The 19259-nt window shown below is 37.6% G+C and overlaps 1 protein-coding gene across 1 annotated transcript in view; it reads right to left on the bottom strand.

Moving 5' to 3' along the window:
• Nucleotides 1-16924, bottom strand: part of LOC109426949 (zwei Ig domain protein zig-8) — a 569430-nt gene extending 552506 nt beyond the window's left edge. Inside the window, exons 1-2 of the mRNA XM_062859427.1 lie at nt 16789-16924; nt 15826-16536 (exon numbers count right to left, since the gene is read on the bottom strand). Coding sequence (XP_062715411.1) covers nt 15826-15910 — 85 coding nt within the window. The 5' untranslated portion in view covers nt 15911-16536; nt 16789-16924. The remainder of the gene's footprint in view (nt 1-15825; nt 16537-16788) is intronic.
• Nucleotides 16925-19259: the final 2335 nt, after the last annotated feature.

The raw sequence follows: 19259 nt of genomic DNA, 5'->3' as shown, positions 1-19259 counted from the left end.
CAATTCCATTGTAAGTTTCTCTGGCAGCTTTTTGGATTTGTTCAATGACAGCACATGAAAAGCACAACTCCTTCGTAAATTCCATCTGATTTTTGTTTTTCAAAATTGCTTTATCAATTACATTTGAGAATTTCTCAATTTCTGAATCTTGCTCAACGGATGTACAGAAGGAATTCACAAAAGAATTGTCGCATATTCTATGGGAATCACTTCTAACAACAATTCAACACATGGCAGAAACGCCGAAGAAATATCTAATATAATTGCCTGTGAAGATCCAAATAGACGGTGAATCAAATTTTGAAAAACAAAATGATAAATAAATTACCGAAGGATTTTCTAGAAAACCGTATAATTTTTAGAAGACTTATTGAAGCAATTAACAAACAAAGGTTTTAAGAAAAAACAAATTTTCGAAGGAAGTTTTCGGTACAATAAATATAAATACAAAGGAATTACAGAATGAATCTCAATCAAATTTCTAAAGAAGTTCTCAGAGGCAGTACAAAAGGAAATCCTTAAGGAATTTACGCAATAATTTACCATGGAATCACCGAGAAAAACTATAAAATGAATTGCCGTCCAATTAAACTATCGAAGAAATATCCATTTCCTTTCCGAAGGAATTTTCAAAGAAATTGTCAAAAATATCCGAAGAAATTAGCGGAGAAATTATCTAAGCATATATTTTCTTAAAATTCTCAAAGAAATTGAAGGAACATAAAAACACATTCACAAATTAATTGTCAAAAGTATCCTTAGAAAAATGGCAGAAAAATTCACAATGTGTCGTTATGGGAATTCGCATTGGAATTGCTAAATAAATTCATATAAAATTGCCGATAAAAATTCCAATTATTTTACTGTAGGAATGAGAAGAATTTCCCGAATGAAATTCAATGCTGTGGCTCGAATGATTGTTTCTAGGCATGTGGGTATTATGTCTTTGAATTTATATAGTTATCTTTCCAACAAAAATTAAATTATAAGGAGAAATTCAATGTCATTTACCCCACAACGATGTTGCTGAATTTTCCATATCACCTGGAAACTGCCGCCACTCTCGTCTACGAACTCCAAAAGATTAATGACTTCTATAGCATGTTCCCAGCGCGAAAAATTATTCGCAAAGACTAAAACCCGAAATCCCGGGTGGCACGGTTCGGTTCCACGACGACAAGTGAAAATTGTGGAAGGGTTTTGCATCATTTATAATCGTAACCGGTGCGTCATATTAGTCAGTCAGTGTAGAGGTCGAAAGACACGCGACGACGACGACGGGACGGGAAGATAAACCTTCGGGAGCGAAAAATTAGCGGAAGCGAAAATAATGACTTTGGGAAGGATGCCTGCTTCTCGCTCGCTCGCTCGGGATGATGCCATGTCACGCCAGATCCAGCCAAAGCGTTCCGCTTTCTTCCTCGCTGGGGTTGGGGGGTAATTAAAAACTCAACTCTTTAATTGCGGAGTGCTTGCGCCATAAATCACTTTCGGGCTTCAGCGCCCCAAAAATGAAGACTCCCATTCTGAATAATAAACCCCTTTTTCATTATTTGGAAAAGTTTGCAAACACTCGTCCGAGAAATAGAATAGAACAGGAACAAACACTCCACCATCCCGGCTGATTGACCCTTTGCCTAAAGCCGGCCGATGACATCGTCCAACCGGAAAGTGTCCGTTCTGAAAGAGGTTTTCGAGTGGATCAATATTTACCGAAGTTCTTCCGGGGAAGCAATCACAAGAAAGCCGATTGGGATTTGGTTCGGATGCAAATAACCTAACCGGAAAAATGTTTACGATCCATCTTGAAGTACCAGCACAAGGAACAATCGATTGTTCTACTTGTCTTACAGGGAAATAAAATCATTTTAAATGTAAATACTCAACTGTAAATTCAGGGCTTTATGGTTCGTTCTTCTTGCTTTGGCACATGTGTTATTGGAACAGTATCTCAAGCGCAAAAAAAATAGGAATTGTCGGAGTAACTTGCGCATGAAAATTTAATGATGAAATTGTTCCATCCATTCATAATATCGTTCATAGAAAAATTGTTACTGAAGTCTACTGGAAGCCTAATATTGCATATACTGAAGAAATTGCTATAGATGACTTGGAATGCGGGATGATTTGGACAGTTTTCCGCTGTAACTTAGGCAATATAATACCAATTGGATTGAATTTTTCTACAGTCAGAGACTGCACGTGTCTCGCCGTATGTTTAAAAAATAATAATTCATTTGGTATAAACTTGAGTTATCCAGCTCTTTACGCTAGCCATAAAATGACGAGGGGTGATTTGATGTTGACATTTCTTACCGCCATTTTTTATAGTTTGCATCTTGGTAACTATCCATTTGGTGACTATCCATTTAATTTAATTAAATGATTTTTGGTAAGGTACCCCGGGGCAAGTGAAAATCCGGAGCAAGTGAGACATACAGCTATATATTTTTTCATTTGTTAGTTTTAAGGCAAACATTCTTCATAGAAAACATAGGTATCACACCACCGGATACTTTGAATTCAAAAATTGTTATTGTTCTCACCATAAAGAGACCATATATGTCATTGTTGTTCATATGTATGTAGTTTTCAATTCACCAAGTGAGATTAACGTACTCTACAACATTCGTCGTATAAAAATAGAATAACAAATGAAGTAAAACTTTTTCAGTTTCAGGATAATATTTGGAGTGCTTGCAAATTATTTTAAATGAAAAAGCTTTAATTTATTTCCATTTATTACCTTTTGTTAACTGCTCTCACTTGCCCCCGTGCATTTCAGCATCTGGGGCAAGTGAGACCTATGAGAGCAAACAAACACAATTTCATAGTTTGATCTCGCTTTCTTCAGCCTAAGTCTAAACACAAAAGTCAAGTAAAAATTAGCGCCTTAAGTAACCAATCGTTGAATTTTACTCAATTACTTCTAATCTGATGATGAAGCTATTGTTTAAAATGGTAAAGGTTTTGGTTGAACATATTTTTTCGAAATCGTCTATTTTTCATATTTTCGTTCAAGCAAATTCTATCATTTTTTTCGTTTTTTGCTACATAATGAGTTTTTCTGAATGTTAAGGAACCGGCCATAAGGTATGAAAAAATTGGAAAACGACATATTTGAAGTTCACGATTTAAACATCTTTATTTAATGATCGTGCTATTATTTAAGGGAAAAAATAACATCAGTAAATCTTGAAAAATCTTTGGCGAGACTCATCAACCACGTTATATGAAAAGTAGGTTTGGAAATCTTTCGGCATTTAACCTTAGGGCGCTTTTTGTATGAATTAAATCAATTTGTTTTGCACGAGCTGCTAGAGTTAAATCAATTTTTTTTCTCAGTGATTCATTATTATATGTGTTACATAATTTATGCACGATAACACAAAGCTTTTCCAACATAAATCGGTAAACATAGTTATTCGCATGAGATATTTATAATTCATGCTACCTTACATAAATGCAGCAACTATATTAAGCCATATCAAATATGGTTTGGCTTGCAGTCCCTCAAATCAAAAGGAAACAGAGGTTATCTATTTTCCGACGTTTCGGCGCAATGTATTTTGCCTTGTTCTTGGGATCATAGAGTTCTGTTTTTTGTCATTGTCTGTTTAATTTCTACATAAAATTGTCCTATTTTTGTTCGTCGCATCACGTTGAAGTTCAAGTTCACTCACTGCTTCGGTAGACTGTTTGGTAACTGCAAGCCAAACCATATTTGATAGAAAACTTTACAGTCGATAAATCAAGAATATATTAAGCCATTTGTACAAAAAATCCGAATAGGTCCCACTTGCCCCGTGATATGGTGTAAATGAAGATCTGCTCCACTTTTCATTATATGCATAATATACAGAGTTTAAAAATTTTGAAACAGTTTTAACCCTTATGTACCCGGGTACCCAGCACCCATTTAAAATACACGGTGTAGAAAAAAGCAAAAAGTTTGCCGGCCACATAACGGTTAATGCCCGTTAATAAGAAGAAATATACCAACAATGTCTTTTAGAACCATTGGAATTATAAAATTATTTATGTTCAGAATTATTTGCCTCCTCAAAACCAAACTAGCCTTTTTTTAGGTCCCACTAGGACAGATCGGTGAAGTACTAGATTTGTAGTAATGAGCTGAATTTTAGTATGGTGAGAAGGTCAATTCTCCGTTTCTGCAAAGAAATGGTGCATAAAGCGTGGGTATTATGATTCCTTGCCTAATTTGATGCTGTTTGAGCAAAACTTTGTGCAACAGTGTTGTTGTTTTCTCAATTTCTTGCAACATAAACAACATAGTTATCTAAAGTTTTGCTCAAACAGCCTCAAATTAGGTAAAGAATCATAATACCCACACTTTTTGTACCATTTCATTGCAGAAACAGAGAATTGATCTTCTCACCATACTAAAATTCAGCTCATTACTACAAATCTAGTACTACACCGAACGTGCCCCCTTGCCCCGGGGTACCTTACACAAGAACCGTGAAAAATTGAGAAATAGTATAGCAATGGAAAAGGATTATTAAGCGCTTCGAATTTCAAAGATTAACATGCTTTAAATTATCATTTCTGCCTCAAGGAGTTTCTTTTCATTTTTGAGAATGTCTCCCTTTTTAATTCCATCCCTTCCATCTGGGATTTCTCCAATAATTTCCTTTGAGATTCCATTTGATTGCTCCTTCTTGTATTTCTTCAGGGGTTACTTCAGAGATCGCTCCAAGAATTGTTTCCGGATTTCCTTCTTAGATTTCTCCAGGAGTTTTGTTTTTCTAAGGTTTTTCTAAAAGTTTATACATGGTTTCCTTCAGGATTTCTTTCAAGGTTTTCTTCTTCTCTTTTCCACCAGCAGTTTCTTCGGACAACTCTTCAGAGATTTTAACCAGAATTTCTTTTGAGATTCCATCAGAACTTCTTCCTGGATTTCCTAACGAAGTTCCTTTCAGGATTCATCCACGAGTTCCTTCTTGGTTTCCTTCAGGAATACACTCAGATATTCAATCCGAGATCTCTGCAGGAAACCCCTCCGGCGATTTTTCAAACCCCTCCCAAGAGTTGCTTCTTTTTCGGATTCTCTCAGGAATTCCTTCCTGGATTCTTCTGGGTTCCTCGAGGACTTCCTTCTAGTATTTATCCTGGATTTTTCCCGGGTTTACTGCAGGAACTTTTTCCGGCATTTCTCCATTCACGTCATCCAGGATTCCTCCAGGATCTCTTGGAATTCCGCGAGGAATCCCTATACGGATTCCTCCCATAGTTCTTTCTAGAACTCCCCAATTATTTTCTTTCTTAGATTTCACCAGGAGTTATATCCAGATAATCTTCCGGGATTCCCCAAAAGTTATTTTCGGGATTCCTTCAGAAATTCCTTCCGGGATTCTTTCAAAAACTTCTTCCGTGATTTCTCCAGAAATTGAACCAGGATTTCCTTCTTAGATTCTACAAATATCTTCTTCTGAGATTCTTCCAGTAGTTTATTCAAGATTTATTCAAAAGTTCTATCTAGAATTGCTCCAGGAACTCCTCGCAGAATTCCATTTGAAATTTTCTCTATAGTTTCCTTTCAAAATTCTTCCAGGAGTTTCATCTGAAAATCTTCTGGAAGTTTCTTCAGAGATTCCTTCTTAGTTTTCTCCATATTATTTAGCTGGGATTCTCAGTAGGAATTCATGTGGAAATGTTATCCTTTTCCTGTTGGAGAAAAATATAAAGAACACCATGAGAAATTCTTTACAAAGCTACTAGAGGAGCTTCTTAAGAAATTGCTGGAGAATTTCTTCGAGGAAATCCTGTAGAAACTTTATAAGGAACTCCTGGAATAATGCCATAATTCCAAAAACTATAGGGGTGATTCACAGTTTATAGCAGATATGCGTAAAAAGTTGGATAACGACAAGTTTCCAAAATAGGTACCCGCAGTCTATTTACTATCAGTCTTGAATCTCCGTGGTGATGACTCCGTACAATACAATTTTGTTTGATGACGTGACACCAAACTATTCCAATAGTGTTTGTGTTAAATGGCAGCCCAGGTGTGAATCTGAAGCTTTACACAACACTTCAATATCGGAATAGCTAGGTCAGGGTCAATGAAATAATGTGATGCTCCAGTGCGAGCTAACTCATCAGCCAATTCATTTCCAGCGATGGAAGAATGGCCTAGTACCCATACAAGGTGAACAGCGTTTGCTGAATTCAGCTCTTCGATTTAAGTACGACATGCGATGACTATCTTCGACCTATAGTTGGCCGAAGCATGTGCTTTAATATCAGCCTGGCTAGCTGAACAGAAGTTTATTACTCTGCCCATTGCGTGCTGCTGAATTGCTGATAGCTATTCGCACATAAGAACAAAGATTTCGGCCTGAAAACGGTGCAATGTCTACCAAGTGAGTAAGACTGATGCAGCCTTAGCTTACGAGAATAAACACCAGCACCTGCTCGACCTTTGAGAAGGAAGCCATCAGTGCAGTCTGAAACACTTCTTTTCAGATAACCAGATGTCCACTCTTCCCGGGAAGGGAATTTCATGGAAAATATCCAATATGGAAAATTACAAACGATTGATCACTTGGAGCAAGGACAACTTTGTCTTAAGGCGAAACTGGATCCATTTCCTCACTTTTTGGTTTTTGATTTTTTATAAAAGAAAGAAGCATTTTTTTCAAAATCGGTTTTCGTACACATGTAAAGTATGGATCAAGGTACCTGATCTTTTTGAGGTGGAAAATGTTTTTCGTTTTTGAAAAAAAACATTTTTAAACAAAATTTCACAAAAAAATGGTTTCTGCAAAAACGAAAAACATTTTCTACCTGAAAAAAATCAGGAGATACCTTGATCCATACTCTACATGTGTACGCTAACTGATTTTGAAAACATTGCTTCGTTATTTTATAAAAATCAAAACCAAAAAAATGAGAAAATGCTTCCAGTTTCGCCTTAATCTACCATAAGTGGAAACAACGAGGTGTGTGTTGACCGCGATTCATAGAAATTTCCTCTAGTAGACCGAGTACCTGTAGGCGATAAGTAAAGAAAAGTGCTTCTTGTTTAAGGTGTTATGATGCATCACTAAGCTTTCATACAAATCATTGACTTTTTGTTTTTCAATGATTGTTTGCCTCGCGTTTTTGAAGTGATAAAAAACTGATAATTCTGCAGTAACGCAGCTGAGAAAGCATTATCACAATCACTGCTGGTGAGCATATAGGATGATACTTTTTCTTGCGCATATTCGCTTTCGTGGCTGAGTGTTGCGGTAGATACGTTGGGAGTTTTTCCAGCAGTGATCAAAACACAGAATTTAGTATGATCAGCTTAAAGCTATAAATGTTTTATTGTTAGGATAGGTTTTATATCGAATTCATTAAGTTACTTACAATTCTGTCTCCGTACTATGTTCTGATCTACACACAACTTAATGTTGAGATTATTCCGTAGTAGCCTGTAAGTAGCTTGTAAGTTTAATCTAGATTAAGAAATGCATTTAATATTCACCTTTTTACTATAGTTTATAAGAAAACCAAAAACATTAGCAGGCTCTAAACAACAAATCTGAATCGACTATTTACTATGAAACTCGGCTACTCATTCTCTTTTGCCTGTCTTCGGCGTTGGCGTTTAATTGTTATTACGCAAGCCGAATGAGGTGGGCAGTGGTACGCTGTGATAAATAGTGATGCTCAATTCATCAGGCTGTTTCGGCGAACAGCTGAGAATTATCACTTTGAAATTTAGAACCACATATCCAACATGGCTGCCGATGGTGATGATGCCGTAAAAAGCCTTAAGATGAATGTGTAGTTGAGCAACGCACAACGTCAAAGAGAACTTCAAGCGCTGCCATGGGAGTTGAAGAGATCGCTCCAGACATCTCCATTAAGCACATCCCTTGGATCGTTCTCACTTCGCTCATCTGCCACCACACAATACATCCATAGGCCAATATTGGTCGAACAGCAGTTGTGTAAATCCATTTGATATAGTTGGGTTGTAGAGCCCAAGTATTACCAAAGGTTCGTCGGCATTACCCAAAGGCCATACAAGCTTTTTTGATTCTGAACTCAATGTGCACAGCAAAAAAATTCTTGTGATATCACATCACTTCCGCTGCACATCACTCGCGTCGTAAAAATGATGTACAAGTTACATCCTTTCCACACAGAAAATTAGCCGCCGTAGCTTGAAAGTGAGTCTAGCAATCGCTAGAACCGGAACGATTGATGATTCATATATAAGTAAAATATTGGCATGGATTCGTACACTGATCCGCTGATTGTGAGGCATATCCCTTGCCTCTCGGCTATTTCCCCGAGTTACAAGGAAGGTGATAAATATGATACTGCTTCTAAGTATCTGCTGCAATGGGTTTGTTGACACATTCCAGTGCCAAGCAGGGTGTACATGGTATGTGTGATAATTATTGGAAAACGATGTATCCGAGTGAGATAACGTTCGAAAATGGATACATCGCCAGAAATTACGCGCCTGGATATTACAAAATTATTTGCTGTGTGAAGTGTCCAGGAATGCTTAGAATCATGAATGAACCCAACGAACTTTATCTCATTAATTAAATAATTATCGATTTTTGCGGCTCAATCAGCCGAGTGGGAAATTTACTTAATTTTTAAGGCAAAACTTTACCAATTTGCGAAAAAAAACTCGTCCTCTCGGTGAGACTCTAATGAGATTGTCTAGTCATCTAGTGAGAAGGAGTCGTGAGTACGAGTCTCACCGACAGGACGAGTAACTTTTTCGCAAATTTCACTCCAATTTTTCCATTTCTCACTCACGCTTGTATTTGTGAAGTCTAGCTTTTGGAATTAAGTTCTTTATCTGTCCAGTCACATCGATTTCAGAATTAAAGATACGCAAAAGTCTAGTAGTTTATTGTCAAAATTTCCCCTTTTTGCCCTTACAGGGCTCTTAAACGACCAAAATAGAGCGGGTTAGTATAACACTAGCATTGTATTGGCACGTAAGGGTTTTTCTATTCTTCAATCACTTAACCTAATTTACAGCTCATTTGTCCACTAGGGCCCTGCGAGAGCGAATCCAATTGGAAGGTGTACTTTTAATTTGTACAGCGCCTAAGTGTATTCTTTTCTAATTTCACTATATTCAAGTGGTTGCCGTTGCGCAGCTTTCACTTTCTACCTTATCATGGTAGAATGATGAGCACGAGGAAGCTGATGTGTGGCTGTTGGTTGTTCCTGTTTCCAGTCCGATTGGGGGTCCATTATGGGTTGCCGTTCGCCGATGTCCAAGTATCCGGGTTCATTTGAGCCATTGGGCTCAGAAGAAGGTTAGTGTCAGCTGCTCTAAGGAAGAAAGAGCAACTGACGAAAGCGCCGGGACTGGGATCCAACCCATGACCATGTGCTTATAAGGCTACAGGGGATGGCCAAAATGTTTAGGATATGCAACTTCTTTTTCTCTCACAAAAAAGTTCAACATGCTATAACTTTTCATAGAGTGCATCAAAAAATCTCAAATTTTGACTGTTTGTCAACCTATTATATGTGCATCATTGGTACAAATTTGGGCTCGATTGAATAATCTTTCGCAAAGTTAGAACCGTTCGGGTAAAACACTATTTTTTAAACTACTCATTTTTGAGCTGTCATATCTCGGAAACCAGTGAACCGAATTGAATGAAATTTTGAACGTACACTAACAATATACAAATGCTTCACAAACTATTAAAACATAGATACTTTTTGTACGTTGAGAAAAGTTATCATGGACACTTTTTCGATTTTTCTCGAATAAATGTATTTTTTTATACATCAACGTCAATAAATTTTAGTGTTGATGTCCAAAGATTTTTCACTTCTGTTCTCAAATTATCTTTAATCAGATATATTAGAGCCAATTTAGCTTAAACGAAGAACACATTTAGTAGTTTTTGTGTGGTCGGACTCGATTATCCGGAGACTCGATTATCCGGAGACTCGATTATCCGGGGTTCGATTATCCGGAATTTTAGACTCGATTATCCGGAGTATTTTTTTATTGAGATTTTTTTTTATTTTAATGCAGAAATTCAAAATCGTTTAATATTATAATACTGTGCTGACCTGATTTTGGGAGGCCTTGTTTGCGTTTTCTCCAGATATTGTCGATTTTCTGATCCGATTGTGTTAGCTTTTTTTAACCAAAAAAAAGTGTTTTACATTCGGCATACCATTTAACAATCAATCTTAATATCAGTTGATATATTTTGGAATCATATACAAATTACGTAACAAACAAATCTCCCGTTATATTTGATAAGGGCCAAACAATTTTAAATTTTGTTTCAGCCAAAAAAAAAATGCTAAATTTGTGACTGTTTTCAAAATATAATTTACGGAATTCTTTGAAAACAAACGCCAATCTAGGAATTTTCCAAACAATGCTGGTAAAGATTCCTTCGGATATTACTGTTGGGATTCCTCTACGATTTTCAAGGAAAAATCCTCCAGAGATTTTTTTAATGATGAACTCCCGGTACAGGCTTCCAGCACTTGAAATCATTCAAATAAGATGAATTCCTCTTGGTATCAATTGATATTCCTCCAAGAATTCCTTATGGAATCTTTCAGTCCGCCTGGGATTTCTTCAGTAATGCTGCAGATTCTTCCTTACCTTCTTTTACCTACAATGCCACAAGTCCCAAGTAGCAAAATTAATTTTATAATGCTTTTGAAGAATTCTTCAACACCTATTCTTTAAAACCAAACATAAACCAATTTGATCTGCATAACGACATCAACTCAACCATAAATCCCTTATAAGACTAAAGAGGCCCATCCTAAGACGCTCTTGGAGAGTTGATTTTAAGATTCTCTTAAAACTTGTTGTACTTCCCAAGATATCCTGTAGGCGAATTGCTCTCTCCTTGTAGAGCTCTTCAAGTGCACGATAAAACGCTAATAAATTTGTCAGCTTCTGTCACTGCTGCAGCTTTTGTCTTGGGAGATAAATTAAATTGAATCAGAAAAAGCACAATGATTATGATACATAATTATAATATGTAGTTCTTACTCAAATTGGGAATATTTCTGTAGTGTAACAAGGTGGTCTACTGCCAATGAAAATTCATCGTATATATGTTGCAAGATACTTCCAAAAACTGCAACGCGCTTCGAAAATAATGCAGAAATAATAGTTATTTATGTGACGAGTTGCAAAAAGTTGATTTTTTCAGCACGAGTCGTACATTTATCCAACGAGGCTTGCCGAGTTGGATAAATACGAAGAGTGCTGAAAAAATTAAGTTTTGCAACGAGTTCCATACAACATTTTATGCAATGATTTTTTCATAATGCAACTCATTTGAGTTGCATAATGTTCATAATGCAACTCAAATGAGTTGCATAATGAACATTATGCAACTATTTTTCATTATGCAACTCTTTTCAGTTGCATAATGTACCGGTACGGAAAAATAGGTCATTATAATACTAAAATGAGTAATATAAAATTGAAATTATGATACTGAATTGCATAAAATATTTAAAATTATTATTCCAAGTCATGGGAGCATTGTTGATGAGTTTTTTCAACATGGCTTCCATTGAAATCCAGCGAGACGTCATTAATTATCATTGGTTTTAAACAGCTTCACCATAAAATCGTCTTAAACTCCTTTCAACTCAAGCAAGAGTTAAAAGCGTAGCCCAAGAGTACTGAGATTTATAACGTTCTTGACAAAGGTTTATGCAAACTCCGCCGAGAACGTCATAAATCTTGTAAGCGAAATGGTAAACAAACAAATTATCGCACCGCGGTGAAATGAGTGCCAGCAATTAAAATAGGCTGCCTCGTCCGGTAGACCCGGTTCCGTCGACAAGCCACCTTTCCCGAGAACCGACCTCGATGCGGTACAGTGCATTTTCCTCCGGTCAGCTTTTCCAACAGGTAAGTAGTTATTTATTTTCACAATGTCCATCATGGCCTGCGGGCTGATTAATAAATCACCGATTGCACGGGAATCGATGTCCTGGATGACCAAAAAACATCTTTGCGGATGCTGCAATCGGAGGAATTTAGCACTGTGCCGCGTCAAGGTCGGTTATCAGGATGGGTGTTCTTGATTGGCAGCGGTAATAGATCGATGAAAATCAAAATCGAATGCTTGAGTTTTTTTTTTCATTTTTCACTGTTCTCAATCAAAACCAGTTGCTCTAGCTCAAAAAAGATTATTTGAAGATTACTACAAGAGCCTTTTAAAACTGACATTAAGTTCAACAGTTCTTGTTGTGTTTATAGTTTTATGCAATGAGTCCCAAGTATTCTTGGAGATGTTCTTAAAACGACATATTGATGAAGAATAGTTTTGCTCAGGTAAAACTACGATAAGATTAACTAGAATACGTAATGCTTTGATAAAACCGTTAAGAAAATAAATAAAACCAAATAGAATCAAGATTGTTACTTGGGGTGTTTCCTCTATAAATTTCCTAAGAATTATTCTTGCGATTCTTGGAAAGATTTCTTCACTGGATTTTCTAAAGATTCCTCCGGAACTTTCTTTTCGTGAAGCATACGAAGTCCTTTAGGGAGGTTGTCCCAAAAGTACTGCTGGAATTTCTCCAAGGATTATTCCAGGAACTCCTTTTCCTTAAATTTCTGTAGAAACTTGTGCTTGGATTTCTTCAGAGTTTCTTCCAGATATTTCTCAGGATATTTATAGGAATTTCTTCAGGAACTCCCAGATACCCGCGCAGGAGAGAATAGGTGTAGAATAATAAACTGAGGCTTGCAAAACCTAAACGGTGCGTGTTCGATAATTCAATAATACCTCAAGCAGTCCTCAATACCAAACCAATAACTCGTTGAGGTATTTTTGTCGATGACTCAAAACCTTGTCTTGGTATGATATCTTATTCGTTCCTGCTCAGGTATAGACCTTCAGGATATTTTCCATGGATTCCTCTGGGGATGTTTCAAGATTTTTTTACAGAAATCTTCTTTGATTTTCAGTAATTTCGTAGTGATTCAGAAACTTCTTTTAAACTTCTCCAAGGTTTTCTCCGGTGCTTTTTCTAGGGGCAAATCAAGGAATTCCTTTAAAGATTTCTACAAGGATTCCTTTAGCGAGATTGTAATCGTTTTTTGTATTAGACGTGTTTTTGCAGAATTGACATCACCGCTCTCAGTATCACGTGTGTATCATAGACTTAGCGTAGAAGCTCTTTCTGGGTTAGAATACTTTGTAATATAACCCAGAAAGGCAACGAAAATGGATGCACTCGTTGAAACTTCAAATAGATTTTTGAATAGGTTCACGGGCACCAACATTCATGAAAATTTGAATTTCGGCTCTGTTTGACGTGCAGATTCAGAATATCGAATAATCTCAACATCGTTGAAGAAGCCAATTATTATAAGCTCCGTGAAGACTGTGTTTGCAGTAGGCATATCATGCCAACAGAAATTAGAAGATAAAATTGTTTCGCTATAAATAGCAAAAGTACATTTCTAATACTACAGTCCTATTCATTACATTTTTTTTCTCGTTTATCAAAACTGACAAAAATTAACATAAACCACACCCCTTCACCATCCCCCTTTAACTGTATTTTTTCGTTTGATAGAATCAGAAGCTTCAAAAAATTAAAAAAAAATCTATGCCATTTTTGTCAGCCTACACTACAATCAAGGACCCACTGTGTACAATATTTTAAAGGAACGCCTATAACTTACGTCACGCTTTACGAGGAGAGAGGGAATTCAACATAGTGTGATGACCCATACAAAAACTTCAGGGGTGTCATTAAAGCAGTATGACTAGGAGGAAATAAGAAAAATATAAAAACTGTTACGTAATTTATGGACGCCGTTTAATTCAAATGTCTGACTACGTCATTGCTTCATGCACATAAAATAACAAAAACATGTACTTTTCCATACGTTTCTAAATTAAAATTTAATATTTTTTTCGTGATTCGATTATCCGGAGAATTCGATTATCCGGAGTGAAATAAAAATCAATACTCCGGATAATCGAGTCCGACCTGTATTGTAAATTAGAATGATTTTCCTCTATATGGGTAAAAGTTTCAACCCGGTATAACTTAATTTGTCGTGAAAAAGTAATACATTTTATAACGTTGTATTAGGTATCAATATTGTTGATAAACGTTAAAAAATTCATTCAATTCGGTTCACTGGTTTCCGAGATATGACAGCTCAAAAATTAGTTGTCTTAAAAATAGTGTTTTATCCGAACGGTTCTAACTTCGTGAAAAACTATTCAATCGAGCTCAAATTTGTACCAATGATGCACATATAACAGGTTGATAAACAGTCAAAATTTGAGATTTTTTGTTGCAATCTATGGAAAGTTACAGCATGTTATTTTTTTTGTGGGAGAAAAAAAGTTGCCTATCCCAAACATTTTGGCCACCCCCTGTACTTGGGGTTTTAAGTACAACAATTTCTTCAAAATTTCCGAAATGTTTAGGAATTACAGCTTTTTAGGAAATTTCTCTTTTGCTGTTCCATCAGGTATATCCCTTTAGAGATCCTTGCAGAATTTGTTCAGATGTTCCTCCAGCGATTTATCAGAAGATCTTCCAGAAATTGCACAAATGAACCCTAAAAGAATTCCCACAGGAATTTCTGATGGTGTCTCTGGCGGAAATCTTTGAGAATTTTCGAGAAATTTTAAGAATAATTCTTGCTTAACTCATTAACCATTTTGTTCCCAGCTGTGAAATAAAAAAATCATCAACAGCCTATTTCTCAACAGAATTTGACCAAATTTTGAATACAAACTTGCACAACACTCTTATTTTGGAAATATACGGGATCAAAATTTTCTTGGACTTCTGGACGGAATAAGGCCGTGGCGTCACTGGGTCAAGTCGGGTAAAAATAAGGCCAAGTACAATTTGCACCACCATAACATTCTTCTAAATGAAGTATTCCAATGGGAGCTTACACATTCCATTGCCTTATGATAGTTGAAGTTGCTACAGGTTCGATTTTGAAATTCTTCGATAGGTCTCCTTTGAGTTCTTGGGATATTGAACATTCCTGAACCATCCAAGTGTACATTTACGTTTGTTATTTTCAAGTGACATTAAACACGAGATATGATTCCCTTATTGACCCCATAGGTCATCGGATACATCTTTAGAACATGTCTTGCCCTTGTACTACTGTTTATATTTTCTGAATCTCTCGATTGATTGTCCGAATCCGTCCTTACGAAATATTATTACTCAAAATAATCAACACGGATGATATTCGATTGTTTTTATCGCTATTAATTGCACTAGTACTTGAAAATCTGTAAACTGTTTGTTACGTCAACGTTCTGCGGACAATTTGGACGATCTGATTGAAGTCATGCCATGACCTCAGAGAACCGTAGATTGACTACAATGAGAATGATTTGCACGCGGAAAACAGCGATTAGCTCCAGAAACTATTACTACACCGAGCAGGAGTAAGTGAATTCATCGAATAGATTCCTTAGTACCCGGGCAGACCCGGCTGAACTCAGGCCTTGAGTTCATTGAGCTGTTGATAAACTGTAATTACATCTTGAACCGGTTTTTCGAACCCTATAAGCAGAATACCCTCTTCGAATGAGTGTAATCAGTTTCGTACCTTTTAATGCTGCCCTAATTGCAAAGCCTTTGACAGATACGTGTATTTTGACTACCACTTGTAATCTTCCTCATTGTCAGTTATCCACTAAGCGTTCGGGGCATCTGTCCTATAAATAGGACGCTGGGTGGATATGGGTTAAATACGAAATTATATTTTCAAGAAAATAAAATTAACAAAGGAAGATTGATATTGCTTCAATTTGTCCTACATCATACCTGTTCGAATAAGCAGCAGGAATCCCAACAGCAGCCATAAACTCCCACCAGCACAACTGGAGGGACTTATTCGAAGCACCATCATAACGACCGCTCAGATATCTTCAAAACTGCAGACTAAAACAAACCCCAACTTTTTTCTCAGACACATTCACTTCGCACTGGTGACAACTCACTCACAAACGGTGCCTCGACATCTCTCTGCACACTCCTGTTTTTCCCCCGAAGCTACCTTCACCGATTAATGATGGCTTTTTTCTTGCGAATTGCTGCTTCGCACGAAGTGACTCGAATTTGTGTAGCTAGGCAATCGGTACTTATCTTTACGTTAACATTTTTTATTCCTCGTTTTTCCGAGGAAAAATACACTTGTTACCTTCTTCCACGCGCCCAAAACCCATGCAGCACACTCACGAAAATTGCAAACCCGAAGCGAAATTTGTCGCAAAAACACGCACCAACCAACGCACCGGCAGCCGTTCACATAGCTCGCCGTCGTGCAACGAGTTGTTAACAACTTCACTTTTTGTCACTTTTTCTTCGCAGGGTGTGTTTAATCTTCAAACATTTCGCTGAGACGGGCTCGCTCATGGAAGCCAGCGGGAATGGCTAGCGGGAAAAAAGTCGTTAGGATTGAAGGAATGATTTTTTTTATTTCTTCTAGTGCTGAGTTGGCTGGAACTGTTGACCTAGCCTAGATTCGTAGCCAGGCTGAAACGAAAGAGAAACATAGTGGAAATTTAGAAAGATTCGTGATGATCAAAAAGATGCGGAAATGTACTTGCTCTGCTGGAAAATTGGACGCAGAGTGTAAAGGTTAACTTATGGCATAGTTGCATCTGTTTTGGTTAACCAGAAATGGCATTCAATTCGGCATTTATTATCTTCAATGTTAGGCGGAATTTATTTGTCACAATTTGAACGCATGTTGGCGAAAAATATCACAAAACATAAAATACTTACCCCGAAATTTAACCGAAGAAATTGCTGGTGCACAACATACCGGCAAAGCCGATAGAAGCCAAAGTTTGGTTTTCCACTTTATTGTGGGCTGCTTTTCAGTTTCAACCGAAGAACCATTTCCATCCCATGTGGCCGCTACTGACGCCGCCACCGGCTCCTTTTCTGTTGATGGCGGCACGCCTTCGGACGTGGATGTGGAAACTTTTCTTTTCGAAACAGTCTTTAGGGTACGTGATTGATGTGGGCCGCTGTTGTTGCGGGAAATCCAATTCCGGTTGATTGGATATTTCATTTGGTTTTGAAGTGATCTGAAATATAAGGGGAGAAACAAAGTTTTCTTTTAAATGTTTGACTTTACGAGATGTAACTTCCCATTGTTGTCATTATAAATTCTATGGAAAACTTGTTCAAATATATTTAAAGAGAGGAAAGGGCATTAGGATCAGCTTTCCATAGGGATGATAAACTTATAATTTATTATCAAATGGTCTTTTAATACGCTCTGCACACTTATGCTCTATGTCGCCTCGCCGCCGTAATCCATGCAATAGAGAGAAAAAAGTCAATGCTCTCCTTCTTTCTATTTAAATCGCATTCTACTTAGTTCGATTCTGAACTTAACGCAAAGCTTCTGCCTACACTTTTTTCGGAGACACGAAAAAAAACTCTTGGCTCGAACTTTGTCTTATCCGGTCATTTTCCCATTTCGTTTATCTTTCAAGCATCGTTTATCTTCTCGATACGCTAGTGCTTCTTTTTTTGTCTTCGTTTTCTTTTCGGAATAAAAACACCAACCAAGAAGGGAAAGAACTCGGCACTGGGGATGATCTATTATCCTAACCCGGTTTTTGTACTTCGGAAAGTGACCTATTATTCTTTTTCGCAAACCCACACCCAGTTCCACATGCTCGATAAGACTAAAACGGCCGGAAAAATAATAGCGTGACCTATGTTTTTGTTCCCCGGCATGGTTCCTCAAAGCCACTTGCAGAATCGTAGGCCGAAAAGCAACTGCTCTTGAATTGTGATGCGGTGCGGTAGAATGTCGAAGCTGCACACTCAGAAAAAATAGGTTTTGTAAAAACATGCATCTGAAATTCTTCTCTTCAGGGCTTCCTATAGAAACTCCACCAAAGATTTCTTCTAAAGAAACTCGTTCAGAGTTTTCTCCATAAAAACTTTTTCAGATTCCTTTAGAAAATCTGACTAGATTTTTTTCAGAAAATCTTTTTTCTTCTGGAATACTTACAAAACCTTCCATAAATTTTCTCCAGGGATTAACTTTGAAAGCTTTCGAAAATTTTTAGAAACTCTTCCACCGTTGTATCAAAAATTCCTCTTACATGTTTTTTTTTTTTTAATTTATACAGGAATTACTTTGGAAATCTCCTCAAAAATAATTCAACTTCCTCTAGAGATTTCTAAAAAAATCTTCCAGAAGTTTTTGAGAAACTCACTCTCTCACTCCAATCAGACTAAGGCCGGAGTGGCCTCTGCTGTACATAGTAGCCGTCTCCATTCCACTCGGTCCATGGCTATTTGTCTCCAATTCCGCACTCTGCGTAGGGTCCGCAGATCGTCCTCCACTTGGTCGACCCACCTAGTTCGCTGTGTACCACGTTTTCTTGTATCGGTCGGATGACTCTCGAGAAACATTTTAGTCGGGTTGCTATCTGACATCCTGCTGACGTGAACCGTCCACCGTAGCCTTGCGATTTTCACGGTATGGACGAAGGTTGGTTCTCTCAGCAGCTGATGCAGCTCGTGGTTCATTCGCCTTCTCCAAGTCCCGTCTTTCATCTGTACTCCGCCGTAGATGGTACGCAACACCTTCCGTTCGAAAACTCAAAGGGCGCGCTGGTCCTCTGCACGTAGGGTCCATGTTTCGTGCCAATAGAGGACGACCGGTCTAATCAGCGTTTTGTAGATGGTCAACTTCGTGTTACGGCGAACTATATTCGATCGTAGAGTTCTGCGGAGTCCAAAGTAAGAACGATTTCCTGCCACAATGCGCCTCTAACTTTCTCTGCTGGTGTCGTTTTCGGCGGTCACCAGTGGGCATAAGTACACGAATTCTTCAACCGCCTCGATTTCATCACCGTCGATTTAAATTCGGAGTGGCGGGCGTGATGATTCCTTCCTGGAGCCCTTTGCCATCATGTACTTTTTCTTCGACACATTAATGTCTAATCCGATTCATCTGGCTTCACCCATTAGTCGGATGTACGTTTCCGCCATCGTCTCAAATTTACGAGCAATAATATCAATATCATCGGCGAAACCAAGCAGCTGAACGGACTTCGTGCAAATCGTTTCACTCGTGTTTATTCCCCCTCTCCTTATTACACCCTCTAAAGCAATGTTGAACAGCAAGCACGAAAAACCATCACATTGCCGTAACTCTTTGCGAGATTCGAAGGGACTCGAAAGTGTCCCTGATACTCGAACTACGCACATCGCTCGATCCATCG

The sequence above is a fragment of the Aedes albopictus genome, chromosome 3, assembly GCF_035046485.1.
Source record: "Aedes albopictus strain Foshan chromosome 3, AalbF5, whole genome shotgun sequence".
Taxonomy (NCBI): Eukaryota; Metazoa; Arthropoda; class Insecta; order Diptera; family Culicidae; genus Aedes; species Aedes albopictus.
The sequence above is the reverse complement of the archived record's forward strand: the minus strand, read 5'-3'. Positions and strand labels throughout refer to the sequence as shown.